At 41.1% G+C, this 19,557-nt stretch overlaps 1 protein-coding gene across 5 annotated transcripts in view; it reads left to right on the top strand.

The window, feature by feature from the left end:
• Nucleotides 1–19,557, top strand: part of DIP2C (disco interacting protein 2 homolog C) — a 292,387-nt gene that overhangs the window by 147,288 nt on the left and 125,542 nt on the right. For 3 of the 5 annotated variants that reach the window (XM_021385362.1, XM_021385361.1, XM_021385366.1), the window contains exons 2-3: nt 7,724–7,795; nt 10,836–11,003. In XM_021385362.1, coding sequence (XP_021241037.1) covers nt 7,724–7,795; nt 10,836–11,003 — 240 coding nt within the window. The remainder of the gene's footprint in view (nt 1–7,723; nt 7,796–10,835; nt 11,004–19,557) is intronic. The other 2 variants (XM_021385365.1, XM_021385363.1) reach the window with 1 other exon arrangement.

Here is a 19,557-nt window from a genome sequence, read left to right as displayed (position 1 = left end):
AGATATTGGAGCATGTAAAACTAAACTTCCTTTCTCCTCCAGAGACGATTTGAACCAACATCTCACCCTTTAAGTAAATCTGGAGATAACCATGTCTCAGAGGGCATTCTCGGAAGGGAACTCTTAAATCTCTAAATAAGGCAGTTTTGTTTTGCCCAGAATAGTTAAAAATCTGCTGAGACCAAAAGAGAGGATGTAAGCGAGTGCTTAATGTTGTTCTTAGAGTGCACATCACTCAGAGCAAGGCTCTTTGCTTTGATCTCTGCTGTTCTTGCATAGAAGGCTGTTGGATGGTGTGTCTGAGGAGGTCTTTCCCTTTTTTATGCTTTCAAAATTAATGTTTCCGTACTTCAGGGTTGGTTTTTGTTTGATTTTTTTTGAAAGAAATCCAAGTTGTTCTGCTGTTACTTGAAAAAAACCTTGGGTTACTGCTGACTGGCAATGCAACAGGATTTGTGGTTGGAACTGAGGTGAAATGGGTGTGCATTAGGTGATTAGGAGAGCTGGTCATTGGAACTTGTATATTTATGCATGTTTTCTAGAACATCATATAACATAGTTCACATTATTAAACTTTGGCATTTGGAGCATTTCAACAGAAAAATATGAATATTGCCATGGAAAACAGTTGTTTTGCTTCATAAATGCTTACTTCTTTTGGTTCTTCAAAATCATGTAGTGTCATGTAACAAAACATGGTGTGCTAAAATGGTATAGCAGATATTGAGTTAGATGATCTCCCTGGCGATGCATTTTTAAAGATGTAATGGTCACTCAGCATAGTTGTTACAGTAATTCAAGTCCCTGATCACAACTACTTCAGCTCCTCAGTGTTCTTCCACAATCAGGAGTGGTCTTCTAATCGTGTGAAAAGGAGTACTCCTACCTCAGATTCCCAGTGGCAGTTAAGAGATCTGCATTTCTACATTTGCACCCAGCTGCTGAAGAATGTGGAAATGTGTATTTGCATGAAGGGCTTTTTTGCCCAGAGGAAGTTCTATATTTACAGAAACTGTGGGAAGAGATTTTGGTATTCTAATACAATAGTACAACTACTGTAAATACCTACTTTTTTCTTACATCTACCTGATGTCTTTAACACACAGTGGATAAAATAAAATAATTTATATAGGAGTTCCAGACTTATATTCTGAATTGAAATTTGTGAAGAGTTCTGCAGCCATACTTTGTTGCATCAAAATACTGGAAGCAAATTTATGGCTGACAGGTTTAGAAATCCGTTGCTTTTTAGAAGATCTGCATCCTCTTCCAAAGTTAAACCCATTTGGAATTTTGGATAAGCTCATTGATCAAAGTAGTGAAAAAAATCCAAACAGTTAAAGATACAAGATCATGAGCATAGGCTGCTTCCTAGGAGTGTAGCAAAATAGGAAATGTACTTAGCTACTGCAAGTTTTCGTTTTTGGAAAGCCTGACTGCATTATTCTGAACAGAGGAGGAACTATGCCTGCAGGCTGGTTCAGATCATGTATTTTTTGCTTTGTTTCATATAACTCTTACGTGTTCCTCTTCAAGAATTCCATTTTTTCTGAGACATTTGCAGGGCTGAGAAGGCATCAGGACAGAACCTAGTGCAGTACCCAGTGCAGCACTGCACACTCACCATGGAACTGACTTCTTCCCTCTGAACTCTACATTCTAAATAACGATAAGTGGAATTACTGCTGTAATTATCTTTCTTTAGGGAACATTTATAACTTGAAATATAAAGCCTGTCTATTAAATAACATTTGTCAGAAATGTTTCCTTAGGCATATTTCTCCAAATTGTATTTTTATCTTCAGCAAGATCTGACTCTGCAAGGTTTGTGTTAGAGACAGGGAAAATAACTAGAACAAGCAAATGCCTCACAGGCAACAGGAAAGCGAGTGGAGAGATGAAAGATGAGCTTCCAGCAGCTGCAAAAAGGATATACACTTCAAGGGTGCCCTATAAGCCTTATAAAGCAATAAAGGAAGGAAAACAACATTATGAAGGGTCCCAACAGCCATAAAATTCCAAAAATGGCAAGGATTGCTTTCATTATGTAAAGTGTTCGTTAAAGCTTTAAATAATGAAATAAACTCTGACACTGAGAATGGAAACCTTCCCTGTGAAACCGGCCTCTGTTTACGTTACAATAATCCAGGCCATAAAAGTCGTGCGGCACAACGATGCGGTTCCCGGGCAGCTCAGCGGGGCTGGGCCCACAGCTGCGGGGTCCCGCCAGGCCTGGGGCACTGCGGCTCTGAAGGCCTTGAGACCAGAACGTAAGTGGGAAGGTGGTGAAGGGATGCTTGGAGATGCAGGGTGGAGATAGATAGTAGAAGTGTGTGCCGTGTAGAATGTTGTGCTGCTAGCTTGCTTTGTCACTAATGTAGAATTCAAATTCCAACTCAGACATGAGTAGATTCTGTGGCAGATATTTCATTTGTATATCCAGAGAATGAGAAGAAAGTATTTATTTTGAGCAGGTATACTTTTGAAATTGAAAAGGCCTTGTATCTGTTATTTTAGTGGTGCTATTGTGGTTTATTTTATCTGTTAATAGTGTTGTATATTTAAATATCTTTTCCTGAATTGGAAGCCACTTTAGAAAACATTATAAGCTGTAAAGTACACAGGAGACAGTTCCTTATCTGTCACTGAAATTCAGCCATTTTCTGCTGTGCTTGCAACATACAGGGACAAAATGTATCCTCAGAATGCAGGTCTGTGTGGGTGAACCTTTAAGTTGCAGTGTATTTCCCTTAGGGGTGTTTGAGCAGTAGTGTAATTCATATTGTTGTTTGCAATGAAAGTGTGCAAAGGCCATTAGTTTTTCTGACCGGCGTCATGGTCTGCCATTTGTTTCCTCGCCATATTTCTAATTCGATTTTTAGATCATGAATGAGATTGAACATCATTTTTAAATGACATTGGAAAAGAAAATGGCTTCTGACGTACATGTTTTTGTGTTCCTGTACATGTTGCATGAAATAGAGTCTTGCAGTTTGTATATCTCTGTATTTGCACCATCCAAAATGAAATCCTTTGTCTCTTGGCGTATTTTTGGAAGACCAGACAGGGAGACTGTCTGCATCATGAGTGGGAGAAGAAAATGAGTCACAGTTCTCTTTATGAGGAGCTTTGTTTCATTCAAATCCCTCTTGCCAAGATGCTGACACTGAACTTGAGTCATCAGCAATAAACAAGTCTTACAGAAAATTGAATCTTTAGAGGGCAAAAAATCATGGGCGCAGGGAAAGCACTCACCGACAACCTGCTTCAGTCTGTGGATTTGAGAGCAATTATTGATTGCATTATTTCCTGTGACAGATTTTTCACAAGTGCCCAGAAGTAATTTAAAGTCCCGGCCTGAAATTTCATTTCAAAACATGCGTGTGTAGTGAGAACCAGCAGCATCTGTCAGGGTTTGAGATCACCGAGCATTAAATTGAGTGCTCACCACACTAAACAACATAATTGTGGTTCCTGCTTTTATCGTTCGCTTTTCACCTGTGCTGTGTCCATAAAGACCGAGAACACCAATAAGTACTGGCACTTTCCTGGAAAAAAAGCAAGATTTGGAGAAATTTATTATTATTATTTCATATAATGCAATTATCTTTCTCTTGAAAAAAATTACTTCATATATCATGTTAACAGTCCATCAAGTGTGGACGTGTTTGTGTTCAGGAAGTGGCAACAGATCAACTAATAAAGATTTCAATTTAAAAGGAAACTTTTATAATATATCTACATTACTTCAGGCAGTCCTTGGAAGTATTATGGCATCTTATTTGTCTGTGGTGTCTGTGTTTCTAATCACTGTCAGCTTTTAAAGCTTAACAACTTCAAAGGGTGGTAATACAGAGATACTTTTCTTGTGGAAGTACTTCCTCGTTTAAAAACATGAAATCTGACACTGTGGAACGAAAGGGAAAATATCATTGTAAAGCTGGACTAGAAATCAGATAAGAGAATGGCTTTAAGTTGTGCCAGGGGTGGTTCAGGTTGGGTATTAGGAAAAGTTTCTTCTCTGAAAGAGTGGTGAGGCATTAGCACAGGCTGCCCAGGGAGGTGGTGGAGTCACTGTCCCTGGAGATGTATAAGGAAAGGGTGGATGTGGCACTGAGGGACGTGGTCAGTGCTCTGGCGGGGATGGGCTGATGGTTGGACTAGATGATCTTGGTGTTCTTTCCAACCTTAATGATTCTGTGATTCTGTGGTATCATGCAATCAGTAACCATTGTGGGGGGCACAACTGAGTGAACATAGCGTGTAGTTGTGGCTGAAAGTCACAGAAGCTGGGGCACAAATCAAAAATAAAGAGGCAGGAATAAGATTATGCAGTTACCAAGCCTTGGTCCTGTGTTCAGCTCGACCAGGCAACCTTCGTGCCAGGAGGGCTGGATCCTCTTCCATTTGTGCTGTCTCTCTTATTTTAGAACTGGCATTTTCCCCATTGTGCCTATGATGTGAAATTACAAATGAACTTGTTCAGTGGAAGGAGGATTGGTTGCTGAGTGCTTGTTGTTCACTAGTCCTCAACAGTCGATTTTAAATATGGATTGGAGAAAAATCAGGGTAAAAACACACTGCCCAGTCACTGGTGAGGAGTTGGACCTTGCTAGGAGGTTGAGGAGGAGAGCAGCCTGGAGAGTGCTGATGCAGGTGGGAGGCTGAGCTCCTTGGGTGTGCTGAAGTGAAGGAATGGAGCAAGGCAGAAGGGAGCGGGCAGGAGACAGGTGGAGCTGAGGAGAGCAGAGCAGGGGACCTGAGAGCAGAGCCAGGGCTGACAGGGAGGTGAGAGCCAAGGATTCCCGCAGGAGAGCAGAGGGCTGTGGGCATCTGCTCTGCTTCCAGCTCACAGGCATAGAGAGTTGTCTCACAATTACAGTTCTGATACTACAGTGAAAATTTTGGTGATTTTGTATTTTGCTTTAAGGTGTTTTTTTTTAGATTTGGTTGCCAGGGCAATGATGCACATGACTATAGCACAGCATTGATTTGCGTGTGTGTTTACTACCATGTGTGCGATGATTGGGCAGTGCCTAAGGACCTGTTGCTCATAGTTTCGTGTTTAAAATGGCATCTGTACGCCCCAAATGGAACGATGGTTATCCATAGGGTATCACTGTGTTCCTTTAAAAGCAATCATGAAATAATAATACCAGATTTTTATTCAAATTAAGTTGTGTCTGGAATACATAAGAATTCAGTCTTAATGAACAAGGAGAATGAATGGCAATTTGTTTAATAAAGCTTCAAAGGAAAAAATTGCTCATATTTTATAATTTTCTGGTGGAAATAAATGCATTTGTAATGAAATGTTTTAATGAAAACGTTTTAATGAAGTGGTATCTATAGTTACTGTCTGGTTTGTGAGAAGCTGACTGGGTAGAACATATGACAGAAGTGTTCAAAAGGGGAAGAAATGTGCTTAAAGAATCAGTGCATTTGAACTTTAAAAACATAGGTCCTCTTGTCAAGTCTACCGCTTCCTTGGGTAAATATGGGACAGTTATCATTTGAAGTGCTTCACTCTGACTTTCCTCGTTTTAAAAATACAGATATTTTAGCTGACTTCTTTTGTAGAGCAGTCTGTGATACGATAGTACAGAGTAGGTGTTATTTTAAGCACTGTTTTTTTTTAATGAGGGGCGAGAGGTTGGCTCGGGACACTGCCAGAGAGGCTTGGAGAATCTTACCTCCTTATTGCTTATTGCAACCATTCCCCAGAAGGGATCTTCCCTTGAGGAACAACTGTTACCATTTGAAGGTGTTTTGATGTAGTTATCGACTTCAGGCCCACCCACAGAAAGCTCTCTCTACATACGTTACTAATTTAGAATTCATTTACCAGAGTGGCTAGGATTCAAATGGGCATGCAGTCCTCTTAGCAAATGGTCTCCTTAGGTGAATGTTGAACATTGGGATGGAAGAGCATGAGCAGGCACATCCTGCTGTGTTTGGCTGGATGTTACTGCCTGTCAACGGTTTACGGGCGTTCAGCCCGGTTCCGTGACGAAGGGGACGGGGGATCCACGGGTCCACGCCCCGGGAAAAGGGAAAAGGGGAAAAGGGTAAGGAGATGGCCCTGAGAGCAAAGAACAGCGACAACAATCTGAGGAGAAACAAACTAATTTACTAAATAAGATATCGGAATGCAAAACAACACACTATAATACAATATAATTAAAATTTAAGCTGATAAATCCAATACAGAGAGAGAGAATGTCCCAAAATCAAGGTAGGCCTTACTCTACTACCGACGATAAGACGGCTGGAGAGCGAGGTGCTGCCGAGACGAGAGACGGGCGGAAAAGGGACGAGGTCTCGTGATTTGCAAGTTTTTATACTGCGAGCTTTTATCTTTTCCCTCTGGCTGGAAATGGTAACAGAGGAGCAAAGTACCGTGGGGACTGTAGTAGTCCTTCTCTTCTGAGAACCAGGTATATCCACTACATGATGTTATGATGTGGGATACCAATAACCGAAAATCACAAAACCATGACACTGCCAAAGTTCTGCTTCTTTTTGTGCTTTGTCCCCTCCAAAGCACTCATGCTTTTTCAAATGTACAAGTCCAGCATTGGACTTCAACTGTATGATAAGTTTTGCAAAAGCAGACACAATGAAAGGGCATGGAATATAGTGTTATTTTAAAAAATCTCGTAATTTTAAAACTTGTCTCGTTGTAACATTCAGAGTAGCATATACTGAATTTAATATTTATGTATACGTGTGTGCACATGCACTCACACATCTGGAAAGAAGAATCTGGATGTTACTCTTGAGTTGAATATTGAATCTACTCTTGAATCTGAGTTACTCTTGAGCGCCAAAGCCAGGACTGTATTCCAGTGATCAGGCCTTCCTGAACTGTAATAAGACTAGAAGCATCTGGTTCGTCCTGCTTATCTAATTATCCATCATTTTTCTTTAGAACATAGAATCATAGAATTGCTCAGGTTGGAAAGGACCTTCAGGATCATCAAGTACAACCTCAACCTCACCATACTACCATAACTCTAACAACATATTTGTAGAAAAGCATAATTTAATCTTTATGTTAGAAGTTACCTAAGGAAACTGTAAACACAGCAAAGAGTTGCACCAATAGTAAGAAATTCAAACATTTGTCTCCAAGATCAATTAGAGATTCAATTGTAAAGTCAGACAAAGAGTCTTTAAGCTACTATTTTCAAGTGTATCTGTGGTAGATTTGTTTTGTTTCCGCTGGTCTCATTGCTGCTTAGAAATCAGCTAAAACATTTATATTGCGGAAATAATATAGCAGCAGTTTCAAATCTTTTGTGCTTTACATGCTTGATTAGGAAAATCCCATTAATGATAGAAAATGCTAATCAGCAATGTGTTTTGCCAGCCACCATGGGCCCATGCACGCCATATAATCCATTATTTGTTAACCTAATGAAGGTCATTGTAGCTTTTCAAAGCTTGTGTGACAGCATATCAAAATGGTTTTAAAACTCTGTGCTGCTGGACTCCAGTGCTGGAATAAATCAAGGCTGAGTATTTACTTGTCAGAAGGGCTCTAGCGTAAATGAGTTTTATTTTTCGGGGTAGAATGATCATACTGTGCTTTCATTTGTTCATTATAATTGTCAAGACAGATGAACAGTGCAGTGGTGGCTAAACTCATGGTGCTGCCATTAAGAAGCTAGACTTTGTCTTTATCCATGTCTTATTGATTTTCCTTTCCTTTTCTTGGCAGGTGACATCACACAGAAGGGATATGAAAAGAAGAGATCAAAATTAATTGGGGCCTACCTGCCACAACCTCCTGGTACGTGTACCTGTGCTTGCAATATATGAAGATGTCAAGCATACTGGTAGTTGCCACAGTAAAAATCTGCATCTTTGAAGAAATTTGTGTGGCTTAAACAAAGCTATTGTTATGCAGGAAAAGCTTATTCCATCCATTTTATATACATTTATATATATATGTCTGCTTTGATACGTGTGCACATTTTTTAAAAACATTACTGTGGGTTTGGCATTCACGTCTGGAAAATAAAATCAGCCCAGTGTTGTTAGAGAGACATTGTTTATTGTTAAGTAATGCAAAAATACAAAAGAAAATATGATGTCCTAACTCATTAAGACCTATGCCAAGTGAAGCTTTCTAAATAGAGGTATACTTGAGTGGAAAAGAACCTTATAGATCTGTTCCTTTCTCCACCTCTGGGTTTCTTGCCCTGATCTCACTTTTGAAGTCACCAGAGAGACCAGCAACATCCCTTAGACTTCAGCTTGTCCTTTAACAAGTGAGCAAGTGATCCCTTATAAACAGTCAGCCTTTGTATATAGGGATCAGTTGCACGTACCTGCCCCAAAACAAAAATCTTCAAAAGAAATCAAATGTCAAATTATTTATTGCTTCATTTAACTTATTTCCTATATATGTCTATCAGAAACAAGAAAAGAACTTTTCAGAGTTCAAGCTTTAGAGATACTGAATCTTGAAGTTGTCTATGTGGTTTTACTTATCGTTGTAGGCCTCCATTTTGTGTCAGCCTCACGGGAGCATGCCACACACTCCTGTGCAGTCTCACTTGCTGTATGGAGTCTCTACTTGCACTTGGCAGTCTTCTGAGCCCTATTTTTACTGCAGACCTGGGAACTAGTTCACTTTCTCTTTCACCATGTTCTTCCTTTGTGGTGTTGATGGTTTTCTATTTAAACTGCTCATGTAGAGATACTGCCTTGTTCTGGCTTCTTCAGGTATATATATAGGTCTCTCTGGAAGGAAAGCCTCCTATTTTTTTCCATGGAAACCACAACAGATACAAAGAGCATAATAGCACTATTTGATAGAGAAAATTCTCAATTACAGCACAGTTTTTCAACATAGTCACCACTGTTAGCTATGCATTTTTGCCAGCAATGAACAAGAGCCTGCATGCTGTGCTCGTAAAAATCTGCATGGCTGTCTGGAATGTGGCATGTCTTTCATGTTGCTGTCATCACTCCTGAAACATACCACCCACAGCCTCACAGTGCTCACATCCACTGTTTGGTCTCCATAAACAGTCAACAAACATCAGTGAATGTCAATGGGTGCTATTTTTTCTGCATGAAGGAATTCTTTTTTTGTCAGACTGCCCCTTTGCTGCCATGTGTCACACGGAAACAAAATGTAAAGGAATATTGGCGGGAAGGTTCAACCTCTTCTGCCATATCACTAACATCCGCCTCTGAGATCGTGGGGAACATCATAAAGTAGGAGGCATTACTTTCAGAGTATGTTAGCTAGCTCCATAGCAGAATAGTATTTTGGATTTCACTTGGTATGCTTCACTGGTGGAAACTCCATAAAAGACATCAATGTTACAGACATCTCTTGTTTCTGAAGTGGTAATGCCTGACTTGAGGATGACTGTAACATCTGGTAACTGTTGGGAGCTGTAAGAGAAAGAAGAAAATCAAATCAACAGAGCTACAATTCCAGAAGTTCAGTTGTTAAATTTGTGGATATTCGTTGACCAACTGTCAAACATACACTAGTCTTCACAGTATGTTCTCATGACCTGTACTTAGATGTACTGAGTTATGGGGAGACTTACCTAACAGTAATCCTCAACACAGTGCTGTGATTGGCACCAGTATTTACTTCTACAGCTAGTTGTGCATTTCCTTCTTCACAGAAGAAAATACAGCTCTTCCTCCAGAGAGCTCATAGTCTTTTGGTCAAACTGTAGCCTTGACTGAAACTTCTGAGGACTCATCATGCATGTAATGATGAAAGAGAGAAGGTGGAGAACTCTCTGAGGTTTTTCTTTCAAAGTCTCTGTTGAGATATTAAAGTTTTCAAGCAAAAGGACAGCAGAGAAATCTGTGTCAGTTCTATAGTGGGATCCATTCAATAATTCGAAGAGGTCATCACTGACAACGTAGCAGATCTAGTGCTTTTGTAAAGATGGGAAGAAACAAGGTGAATATTTTCCTCTGTACCACTTCCCAGGGAATCCTGCACTGGGGATGTGGGGATGAGGGAAGGAAGGAAGGAGAGGAAAATACTATTGGAATATTGTCCACTATTTTCTTGTACATACATCAAGCTCAATCATTTAGCTCATGGCTAAATGAATTATTGTGTTATGAAGGAAGATATTGCTTCTACTGTATTAAAGTGTTTTCCTCCAGAAACTGATATTATTTGTGCTTGATCTTCACTGTCTTCATAGTTTTTGTTTGTTTTATTGTGTTACCTTTTGGACAAAACCTGAAACTGCAATTTGATATTTTGCTTCTAAGACCTTATTCACCTGAGGTCCCTGTTCGCTAGGAAGGGAGGGATGAATCCTTTACAAGAAGAAATGAGGTAGCAAAAGAGATGCTACCTTTCATAAGCATCATCATACAGATGATCAAATTAGTCATTTGTTTCTTTGTTATAATGTGTTTTGATGGGGAACTGCAAGAATATATAAGCTTTAGTCTTAGCTTTCGCTGTTAAAAAGGAGAAGGTGAAGAGAGATTTTCAAACTGTATGGAAATTGGCACGGCTCTTCTGCAGGGATTGAAGATACCGGGGAAGGGCTGGGATTTGTGTTCTGTGACTGCACTCAAGGAACTTAAGGAAATCCAAAGGCAGTTCCCCTCTGTTTGGACATCCAAGTCCTCTTGCTGCACCTTTGCTAACATTCCTAACGCCAATGTTGGCAGAGTGGAACATTGACCTCATTGGCTCCGTGAGTGTCCTGTAGTGTCTGTGCGTGTGTGCGTGTGTGCTGTACTGCATGGGGGCAGCAGCTCCATTCGTTGCTGTAACAAATGTAAAAAAACTAAACGTGAATTAATTAGTTTTTTTCAACTTGTTACAGCAGCGAATGGAGCTGCCGCGGTACGGTGTAGACTGCAACACAGTGAAGGAGCTGCCAGAAGAATGCTCCGCACTGCCAACATTGGGGTCTGTGACATCCGGGAAGCGGCCGCTAGAGAGAGAGCAGCCAGCACAGCAGGAAACCGGCCTCTCTTTTATTTTCGTTTTGGTGAGCACAATGAATGTATCTTTTTCAGTCCATATCTGTCTGTAAGTGTGCCTCAACTGGAAGTCTCTGGTAGATGTCTGCATCAATCAGACAGGCGAGAGGCGAGGGGCTGCCAGTGACAAGGCAGGACAACGGCAATTGGGAGGCTGTTACCAACTTCTGTCTGCTTAAGAGTGGAGCGATGAGAAGGGAGAAGGAATAATCAATTTTAGTGGGATACGAATATGTTAACATGCCTAGCTTCCATGCCATGGACACATTGGAGGAGGAACGTAGAATAAGCTGGAGAAACACAGGAAGGCACGCGTTTCTGCTTCCATTTTTGGCACTGGCATTTACAGAGCTCTGGAAAAGTCCAAGTCCACCAGAATCAGGAGGAAGCTGTAAAAATCTAAGCACCCCTAGTTCTGCGCGGTTTCTAAGTAGGGCCTGAAACTCTGTGGAAACTCAATAGAATACTGAAACTCCAAACCATTCAGAAGCAGGCCAGCATCTAGGAACAGGCACCAGGCTGGTAGAGCACACTTGTGGAGGGAGGACTTCCTGCAGGGTTATGTTTCTGCAGTGTGGACAGATAAGACAGGGCCCCTGCTATGCCCCTACAACTTCACCCTTCAGCAGTCACCCATCTTGCCTTCTGCGGATGTCACTGAATTCACTGAATCATAGAATGGCTTGAATTGGAAGAGACCTTAAAGATCATCCAATTCCAAGCCCCATGCCATAGGCAGGATTACCACCCACCAGATCAGGCTGCCCAGGGCTGTATCCAGCCTGGCCTTGAGCACCTCCAGGGATGAGGCAGCCACAGCTTCTCTGGGCAGCTATGCCAGCACCTCACCACTCTCTGAGTAACAAATTTCTTACTAACTTCTAACCTAAATTTCCTCTCTTTTAGTTTAAGGCAATTCCCCCTTGTCCTATCACTGTCAGACTGTGTAAAAAGTCGGTCCCTCTCCTGCTTATAAGCTTCCTTCAAGTACTGGAAGGCCACAGTGAGGTCTCCCTGGAACGTCTTCTAAGCTAAATAAGCCCAGCTCCCTCAGCCTTTCTTCATAGGAGATATCCTGTGGCTGGTGGCAGGCAGACGGTCTGTTCCTGCTCCCTGGCCTTGCAGCAGAGGATTAGCACGTCCCTAGCACAACAGATTTTCTCCTGCCAGTCTTGTGGGCACATGGACTCTTTCCTGTGTGCTTGTCCACGCTCTCACAGAGGCGGTCCTGACACAGTGTAAGAGATGGGTAGAAGGAAAAGAGAATTTACAGTTTTGTCTGGGTAAGACATACCTGTAAAAACACAATCCCTTTGAGAAACCCATACCCTCTCATGTTCAAACAAATTTGCTATTATGCTATAAAGGAAATCCATATTGGATTCTGTGTTGTTTGTATTTCTCTACACACTCATAAAAGTACATGCATGTATCCATATACCAGTGGTCTTTGTGTTGTGCTCATTGGGATGCTATCATGTTAGAAAGGGAGAGCTGCTACTTTTCAGGAATTAGTGTAATCCTAATTCAGAAGGGGAAGATGTGCAGCCATGTGGTTGATACTCCATCAGGTGACGTGGGAGTGCACTATTAAGGTTTCTATTTTGGACAGGAAAATCCCAGGGAGTAGGTTGTTGCATATGCTACGCAGCAAACACGCAGTGAGTCTGACACACAGGGGACTTGCTGGACCCATTGCACATCTGCAAATTGGTTGTGCTGCGCGTGCACTACAGATCTGACACATCCAGATGCTGCACAGACTGCACATATGCAAAGGACATTTGTACCATCCCAGCCAGGCTGTCGAACATTCAGAAATCCAAAACGGATATGCTGCATTTGGCAGTGGTAATGGGAGAAGGGACAGGGGGAGCCTCTTTTTTCTTTTCCATTCAATTCCCACCTGCTTTAACTTAAGGAGACCAAATTACAGCTTTCTTTCCTCAAAGCGCCGTCTCTGGGATGTCAGTTTGTAGCTGGAGACGTTCTGTGCACAGAGTGATTTTTCTTTTCTTAGCATATCCGTATGTCAGGCATCTAAAAATAATGAATAGTGAATCTGGACCTTTTATCTGCACATGCATCTCGGTGTTTCTTGTGCTGTGACCTTTCTCTTACTGTCTCTGTAGAGGAGCCCTGACAGCTGAGATCTGAAAGAATAACCACTTAAGCAGGCATTCATTTCAGAATACTTTTCTGAAGATTATCTTGATTAGATCAGTCACTTCTGGGTAAGATAACATGTGGACAGATGCATGCGTGCTATTAGGAGAAACCTTCCCTAGAAGAAAAATAACTAAATTGCCTGCCTCCCCCATAAGCTGTTTTTTTGCCCAATTTGCTTCCAGTCTTTTGCTAGTAAATTTGATTATTCATTCACAGAGCAGAGAGACAATGTTGTTATCAATTAAGATTTGCTTCTAACAGCTTAGACATGGGTGGTTCATTCTCTCTTAATCAAGTGGTGTGTCTACACCAGATTACTTTTGGTAATTTCGCATCATTGATACCACCAGTGTAGCTCTATTTGTAGTGTAACCATATAGACCAGTCACTGGTGCTTTTTTTTTATTATCGCTAATGAACCTGTGAGATGCGGTGCTTAAGAGGCACCTGCTGCTTCCTTTTGCAGGCTTGGAGACAGAGCATTGCATCTCCTGCTGCTGGAGCCCCAACAGCACTGGTGCTGCAAGGCAATTTCAAGCTATGCAGTGCAGAGCAGATAATATGCTCCCACAGAAGGACCCTGAACTTTATGAAACAATTTTCGGTAGAATTACAGGAACCATTTTCTGTATCTTCTGTTATTAATGAGACATATTTATATATATCTGTAGCATGTGCATATATTTGCATACTATGTGTATGTGTGCCTCCATTTACTATTCCTGCTGCTGGCACTTTGGGCACTGAAAGTAAACATGGCGATTACAATTTCATTTTCTCTTCCATAGACATTATTTGGTTTGCAAAGTTTGCAAGGAAATGTTTAAACAAAGCTTGATTCTAGAACTGAAAGATTCCCTCATGTATTCACTTTATTAATAATAAGTAGTGTTCTGCCTTCCTAATTCTCAAAGATCTCAGCAAGGGATAGCCATGAAGGGGCATTTCAAAGCATGGATGTAGGCTAAGAATATGGATCTTGTTGCAAAGCATATGCATTTTACAGTTTATGGATGCATTTTTGAAAACAGTACAAATATGTTTAGAGATGCGAAATCATGGCATATAGATGAAAGTTTAGTAAATCGTGCTTGAGGAAGTGTTCTGATTTGAATTGATGGATTCCTTGCAAGGTACTGTTTGGTTAAAAAGGGAAGCTCTTAGATCACCTGAGAACTACCCCTTGGTGCCATCTCTTAAAGCTGTTATTGCTTTTGTTTTGCCATGCTGAGACCCCATTTATTATTTTAAGCATTCTTTGTTTTACGATGGCACCTTTGTTTTCTATCTTGTACTAAGACCTCACAACATCAAACTATGTTCAAAGATGGAGAAAAATACATCTTCCTTCAAAAGTTGTACACTAAAAATAAGACAAAAACGGGATGGGAAGAAATATAAGGAAAGAAATGAGCATTTGATGCAATCAGCAAGTGTATCAGCTAGCAATGTGCTTAATGGTTTCAGCACTTAGCATGATGGTTTTTTGGAGGGGGAATATTTTTAGTACACATCAGAGTCAAAATCTTCTTCAGAGAATGTGAAGAATTTCAATGAAATACTGTTGATGTTCGTGGAGAGCATCTGTGAAACAGAATAGAGGACCAAACATCAAGATGTTTGTCTGAAAATCTGATAAATGAGTGAGAGAAGTTGGTTTAATCAGAGATGAGCAATGAGGAAAAAAAAGAAAAGAAATACACCATTGCAGGCACTGAAATAAAGCTCGTGTATGTTGGAACAAAGCAGAAGGATTGAGTGGAAGCATGTGAAGAGCTGGGTACTGCTGTCAAAATGCAAAACTGCTAGAATTTACAACAGAATGCTCAGAATGGACAGATCTGCAGCAAATGACTTCTGTTGAACGCTGAAAGGAGGATGTTAAGCTGCTGGCAATGGAAGTTGACCAGTGTATTGGTGAATGCCTTTTTCTTTCTGTTCTCCTAAAGAAGTCTTCAAATCTGACACTGAAACTTTGGGACTGTCTAGAGAAAAATGGAAATCAAACATCACGTATGAATTGTAGTAGTCATGTGATATCCACCGTCTCTGAGAGACTGAGGAAAAAAGGAAAACATTAGAAACATTGAAAACATTGTTAGAAAACACTAGAAAAAAATGTTAGGGTGAGTGTAGAGGAGGGCAGTGAGGATGATTGGGGAACTGGAACACCTCTCCTGTGCAGACATTCTGGGAGAGTTGGAGTTGTTCAGCCTGGAGAAGAGAATGTCCCAGGGAGACCTGACAGCGGCCTTGCAGTGCCCAAATGGGACCTATAGGAAAGGTGAGGAGGAACTCTTCATCAGAGAGTGTAGTGACAGGACAGCGGGTAATGGTTTTAAACTGAAAGAGGGTAGATTTGCATGGTGAGGCTAGTGAGGCCCTGGAACGGGCTGCCCTGTCCTTGGAGGTGCTCAAGGCCAGGTTGGATGGGGCCCTGGGCAGCCTGCTCTGTAGGGAGGTGTCCCTGCCTGTGGAAAGAAGTTGGAACTGGGTGATCTTTAAGGTCCCTTTAAACCCATTTGTAATTCTGTGATTCTGTTAGCCATGCTAGTTTTGTACTGAGGGCTTAACACATACAAGGAGATGCTGGAACGCAAGATGGAAATTGTAATAAGGAAAGAAGATAGATTTGAAGTGTGTGTATATTGTTCGAAACCAAGTACGGGAATAAATATGAAAGCTCACCTGTGAAAGATCAATTGTTAATGAAACATATCAGAAATTCCATCTTCTTCAGGTTTATCTAGCAAAAACTGGCCTACCTTTCCAGGTTGTTTTTGGTTAGTAATGTCACCTTTTAAATCTCCTTTGGATTAGGTTGATCTAGTGAATTTACTACTACTGAATACATCTGATGGGAAGAGTGAAATGCCATGCTAAGTAACAAAGTTCCATGGAAGCGGTGTGACATTTAACCTGTTTACAAAGTGCTCGGTGTGTTCATCCCTTGGCTTTGTTTTTAAAGCACAGTCAGCAGCCATTGCGTAGAAGCCCAAGAAATAGTTTGAACTGAATGTAAATACTATTTCTTAAAACTGCATTGCAAATACTGTTAGCCTTCCTTCCCTCCAGCCTTGGAGTTACTGGGTTTTCCCTACAGTTTTCTCTCCTGGGGTTATACACCGTCAGCTAGGTTTAGAACAATGAAAGCAGCCTGAGTCTAAAGCCTTTTATATCTTATCAGTTAGACATTTCAGTTTTTAAACATTTTCAGATTCAAAATTTTGATCTAGTCATAGGAATAAGTGATACATCAAAGCAACTTGTCAAGTATCATTGAGGAAACAGTTGGCCTCTGTCGGAGAGAGCAATGCAGCTGTTGCAACATCGCTGGCACACAGCACTATAATTCAACTACAAAAAAAGAAGTAGTAAAGACTGGAAGGGAGGAACAACTAGGTGAAGGCAGAAAAAAAGGAAGGAAAGAGGTGACTGAAGCCTGTTTCCAGCTGACAGTTTTGTGACTTCCATGCACATAAAAATAAAACTATCCAGCTTGTAGTGGTATTGCTTAAATAGCTTTTAAAAAAATAGCTTTAAATAGCTTTACTGTGGCTCTCGTATTTTTAGTTAAATGCACAAAAGGTAGGATCCAGCTTGCAGGTTACGATTTGTAGGTTGGTATGCTTGTGCTAAGTTGTCTGCCTGTGAACCTGGTATTTAAGCTCCAATTCTTATGTGAAGAGACACAGTTAATTCAGCTGATGAAACCCAGAGAGCTTTTCAGCTTATTCTGAAGCAGATACCTCCACTGACCACCTGCATAGCTTTTCAGGCTCACTGGGCTCTCTGAGTTGCTTGAACATAAGTGTCTACGACTGTTCAAGATTTTCTAACGTATTAGAGACATCTGCACAGGGCAAGAATGTAGAAAACAACTTAAAGGGGACATATGAGATCCTGGTCAAGGCCAGTGTCATGCTCCGTAACATCTGTAAGACTTTGGACACCTCTGTTTTGACTCTTGAGTCCTGGTCTAGGTCTCTGTTTTTCATAAGGGGAGCTCAGCTTAAGCTCCTTCTTGTAGACACCTAAATATAGGTGTCTTAATCTGCTAGCTGAATCCCACATTAGTGGCATTAGATAAATGAACTAATACTTGCATTAAGAGCATGGCTGTTAGCTCCAGTGCACCTTCTAATGCATATGTGCAGTATGATGAGCACAAAGCACTGGCCTTTCATTCTTTTATATAAAATAAATGTGTCCTAGGCATGTATTTTTAATATATATTTTTCTTAAATTCTTTGTAACTTGTAGTGAGTCAGTCAGTGCTACTAACTGTACTTAACTTTCTAAGTCTTGCTAGCAGCAGGACTGTAGTGGACTATGGCATTATTAAGAATGATGCGATTTTGACAGTGATTGGGATTGTGTCTGTCTACAGGGCAGTGGGGTGACACTGTCCTTTCTTTAATGAAAGCCATTCATTGCTCTGCTGCCTCCTTAAATTTAGGAATTGATCTAAGTATGAATTCACAAGGCCCATTACTCCACCACTTCCACTGATCCACAAATACGTTTCCGTGAAGCTGCACTTCAACAAGCATTAGCACTTAACTCAAGGACCCTGTGTGCTGGCTGTGAAAGCCATCAATTTTGGGGTTATAGTTATGTTCAGAATTCCAAGTGAAAAAAAGGTGCTTGTTACTGCACTGTATTGCTAGAGCCTTCATGGAGGTGAACAGTTCAGCTGTTAACGCTGCTTTGCTATTTCTGGCAACATTTCTCTGAGTTCGTGGTGTTCGTTATTCTGTATGGCTTTTACTTCTACCCATCGCTCAGAAATGGCGGCGGGGAGGTTCCAGCTATTGCATATCTTGCCTTGCACAAGGGAGCTGGCTCAGGGAAGGTGTGGGTACCCATGGTGCTGGGCAAGTCCTGCTCCAGCTCTTTCTGTAAGGTTTCTTACCGTCTCTCCAAAGTGCAGCTATGCTTTGCGTTTTCACACAACAGAGAACTTAGTACAAAGAGAGATCTCCCCACAGATGGCTGGTGCGGATCTTCTACTCTATTTCACTGTCGAGTTAAGTTGTGTAGAGTGTGAGAGCCACGCTCACATGTCCTGATCTGTATTTGAGTAGAGGAATATTTGCTGCTTTTACATTGATGGGAAAGTGGGAAATAAAGTCATCAAGCGACCCCCCCCAAAAAAGCAGAAGGTATTTTGTTACTCTCATGAAGCTTGTAGTGTCCTTAAGTGCAAACCAGTGCGGCATGCTGGAGTTGCCTCATTCCTAACTGTTAAAGAAACTCCCTGTCACCAATTGTCTTTAAAAAAAAAAAAAAAGCACATACGAAGTAGGAGGGAGATAAACTAGTGTAAAGTATCTGAATTTTAAGATAAGGTTAGAGATTTCTGTACCCTTAGAAAGGACAAGACTCTGGAGGGAACTGGAGCAGGACAGGGCCTTTCCCAGTTGGGCAGACCAGACCATTATCATTGCCTGGCTGACTGGGATTTCTGCTATCACCTGCAGTGCCAGGGTGAGAGGCTGAGCCTGCACTGCCTTTTTGTGCCCTGGAAAAGGCCTTATGCATGGCCTGCAGCTGTGGAGAACAAAACTGAGACAGTTGAGGTGTCTCGTAGCCAAACAGCCAGGAGAAGGAAACCATGGGCCTCAATGTATTCTGCCCAACAGCTATCAGGTCTACCTGAAAAGTCTGCCTGCTGCAGAAATGGCACATCTTTTTGATGCTTTTCCTCACAATTTATTTCCCTTCAATGTTTCTAAGGCCTATTGCATGTGGCTTTGTTGTTGGAAAAGTGCATTCAGTCCCTGTTTTCTGTCTGGTCATGTTGTACTTCAGTAGCAGCACCTAATAATTTTTACACATTCTTGTCCATGCGCCGTTGCCATACACAAGCAGTGAAGTTGTGCCACTGCTTTCTTCACCAAAACTCTGTGACACAGCAACAGTTTCGGTGCGTGTCTTTGGCTGTGGTTTTTCAAGATTTTTGTAAGTATACGTGATTTCCAGAAAGTATCTCATTACTGTACAATGAGACTGACAACATGGATAAGGACTGAGATGTGGTTAGAACCTTGTACAGACTGAAACATCATTTTCTGAACATTTTCAATTGAGATTAATTTAAATGTTAATGTTCGTTGTTGGTTATATTGGTGATTCTCATGGTGACCTAATAAGGCAACCAATGAGGAGAAAATATTCCTTCGGATCATTTCAGTGCTTCAGAATTTACGTTCATGTACTTTAAAGAATGTGAAGACTTGAGAGCAAGTGAAATTATGTAGTACTGTAGTGAAATTACACAGCGCTGTAGTGTGGAGACAGAGCAGTTGAATGAAGACATTTTATTTGAATTAAGAATATGAATTATTAATCTCAATCTGAGTAAAAGAAAATTTCTGGATTCATTCTGTG

Source organism: Numida meleagris, chromosome 2, assembly GCF_002078875.1.
Source record: "Numida meleagris isolate 19003 breed g44 Domestic line chromosome 2, NumMel1.0, whole genome shotgun sequence".
Lineage (NCBI taxonomy): Eukaryota > Metazoa > Chordata > Aves > Galliformes > Numididae > Numida > Numida meleagris.
This window is presented reverse-complemented; position numbering and strand designations above follow the sequence as displayed.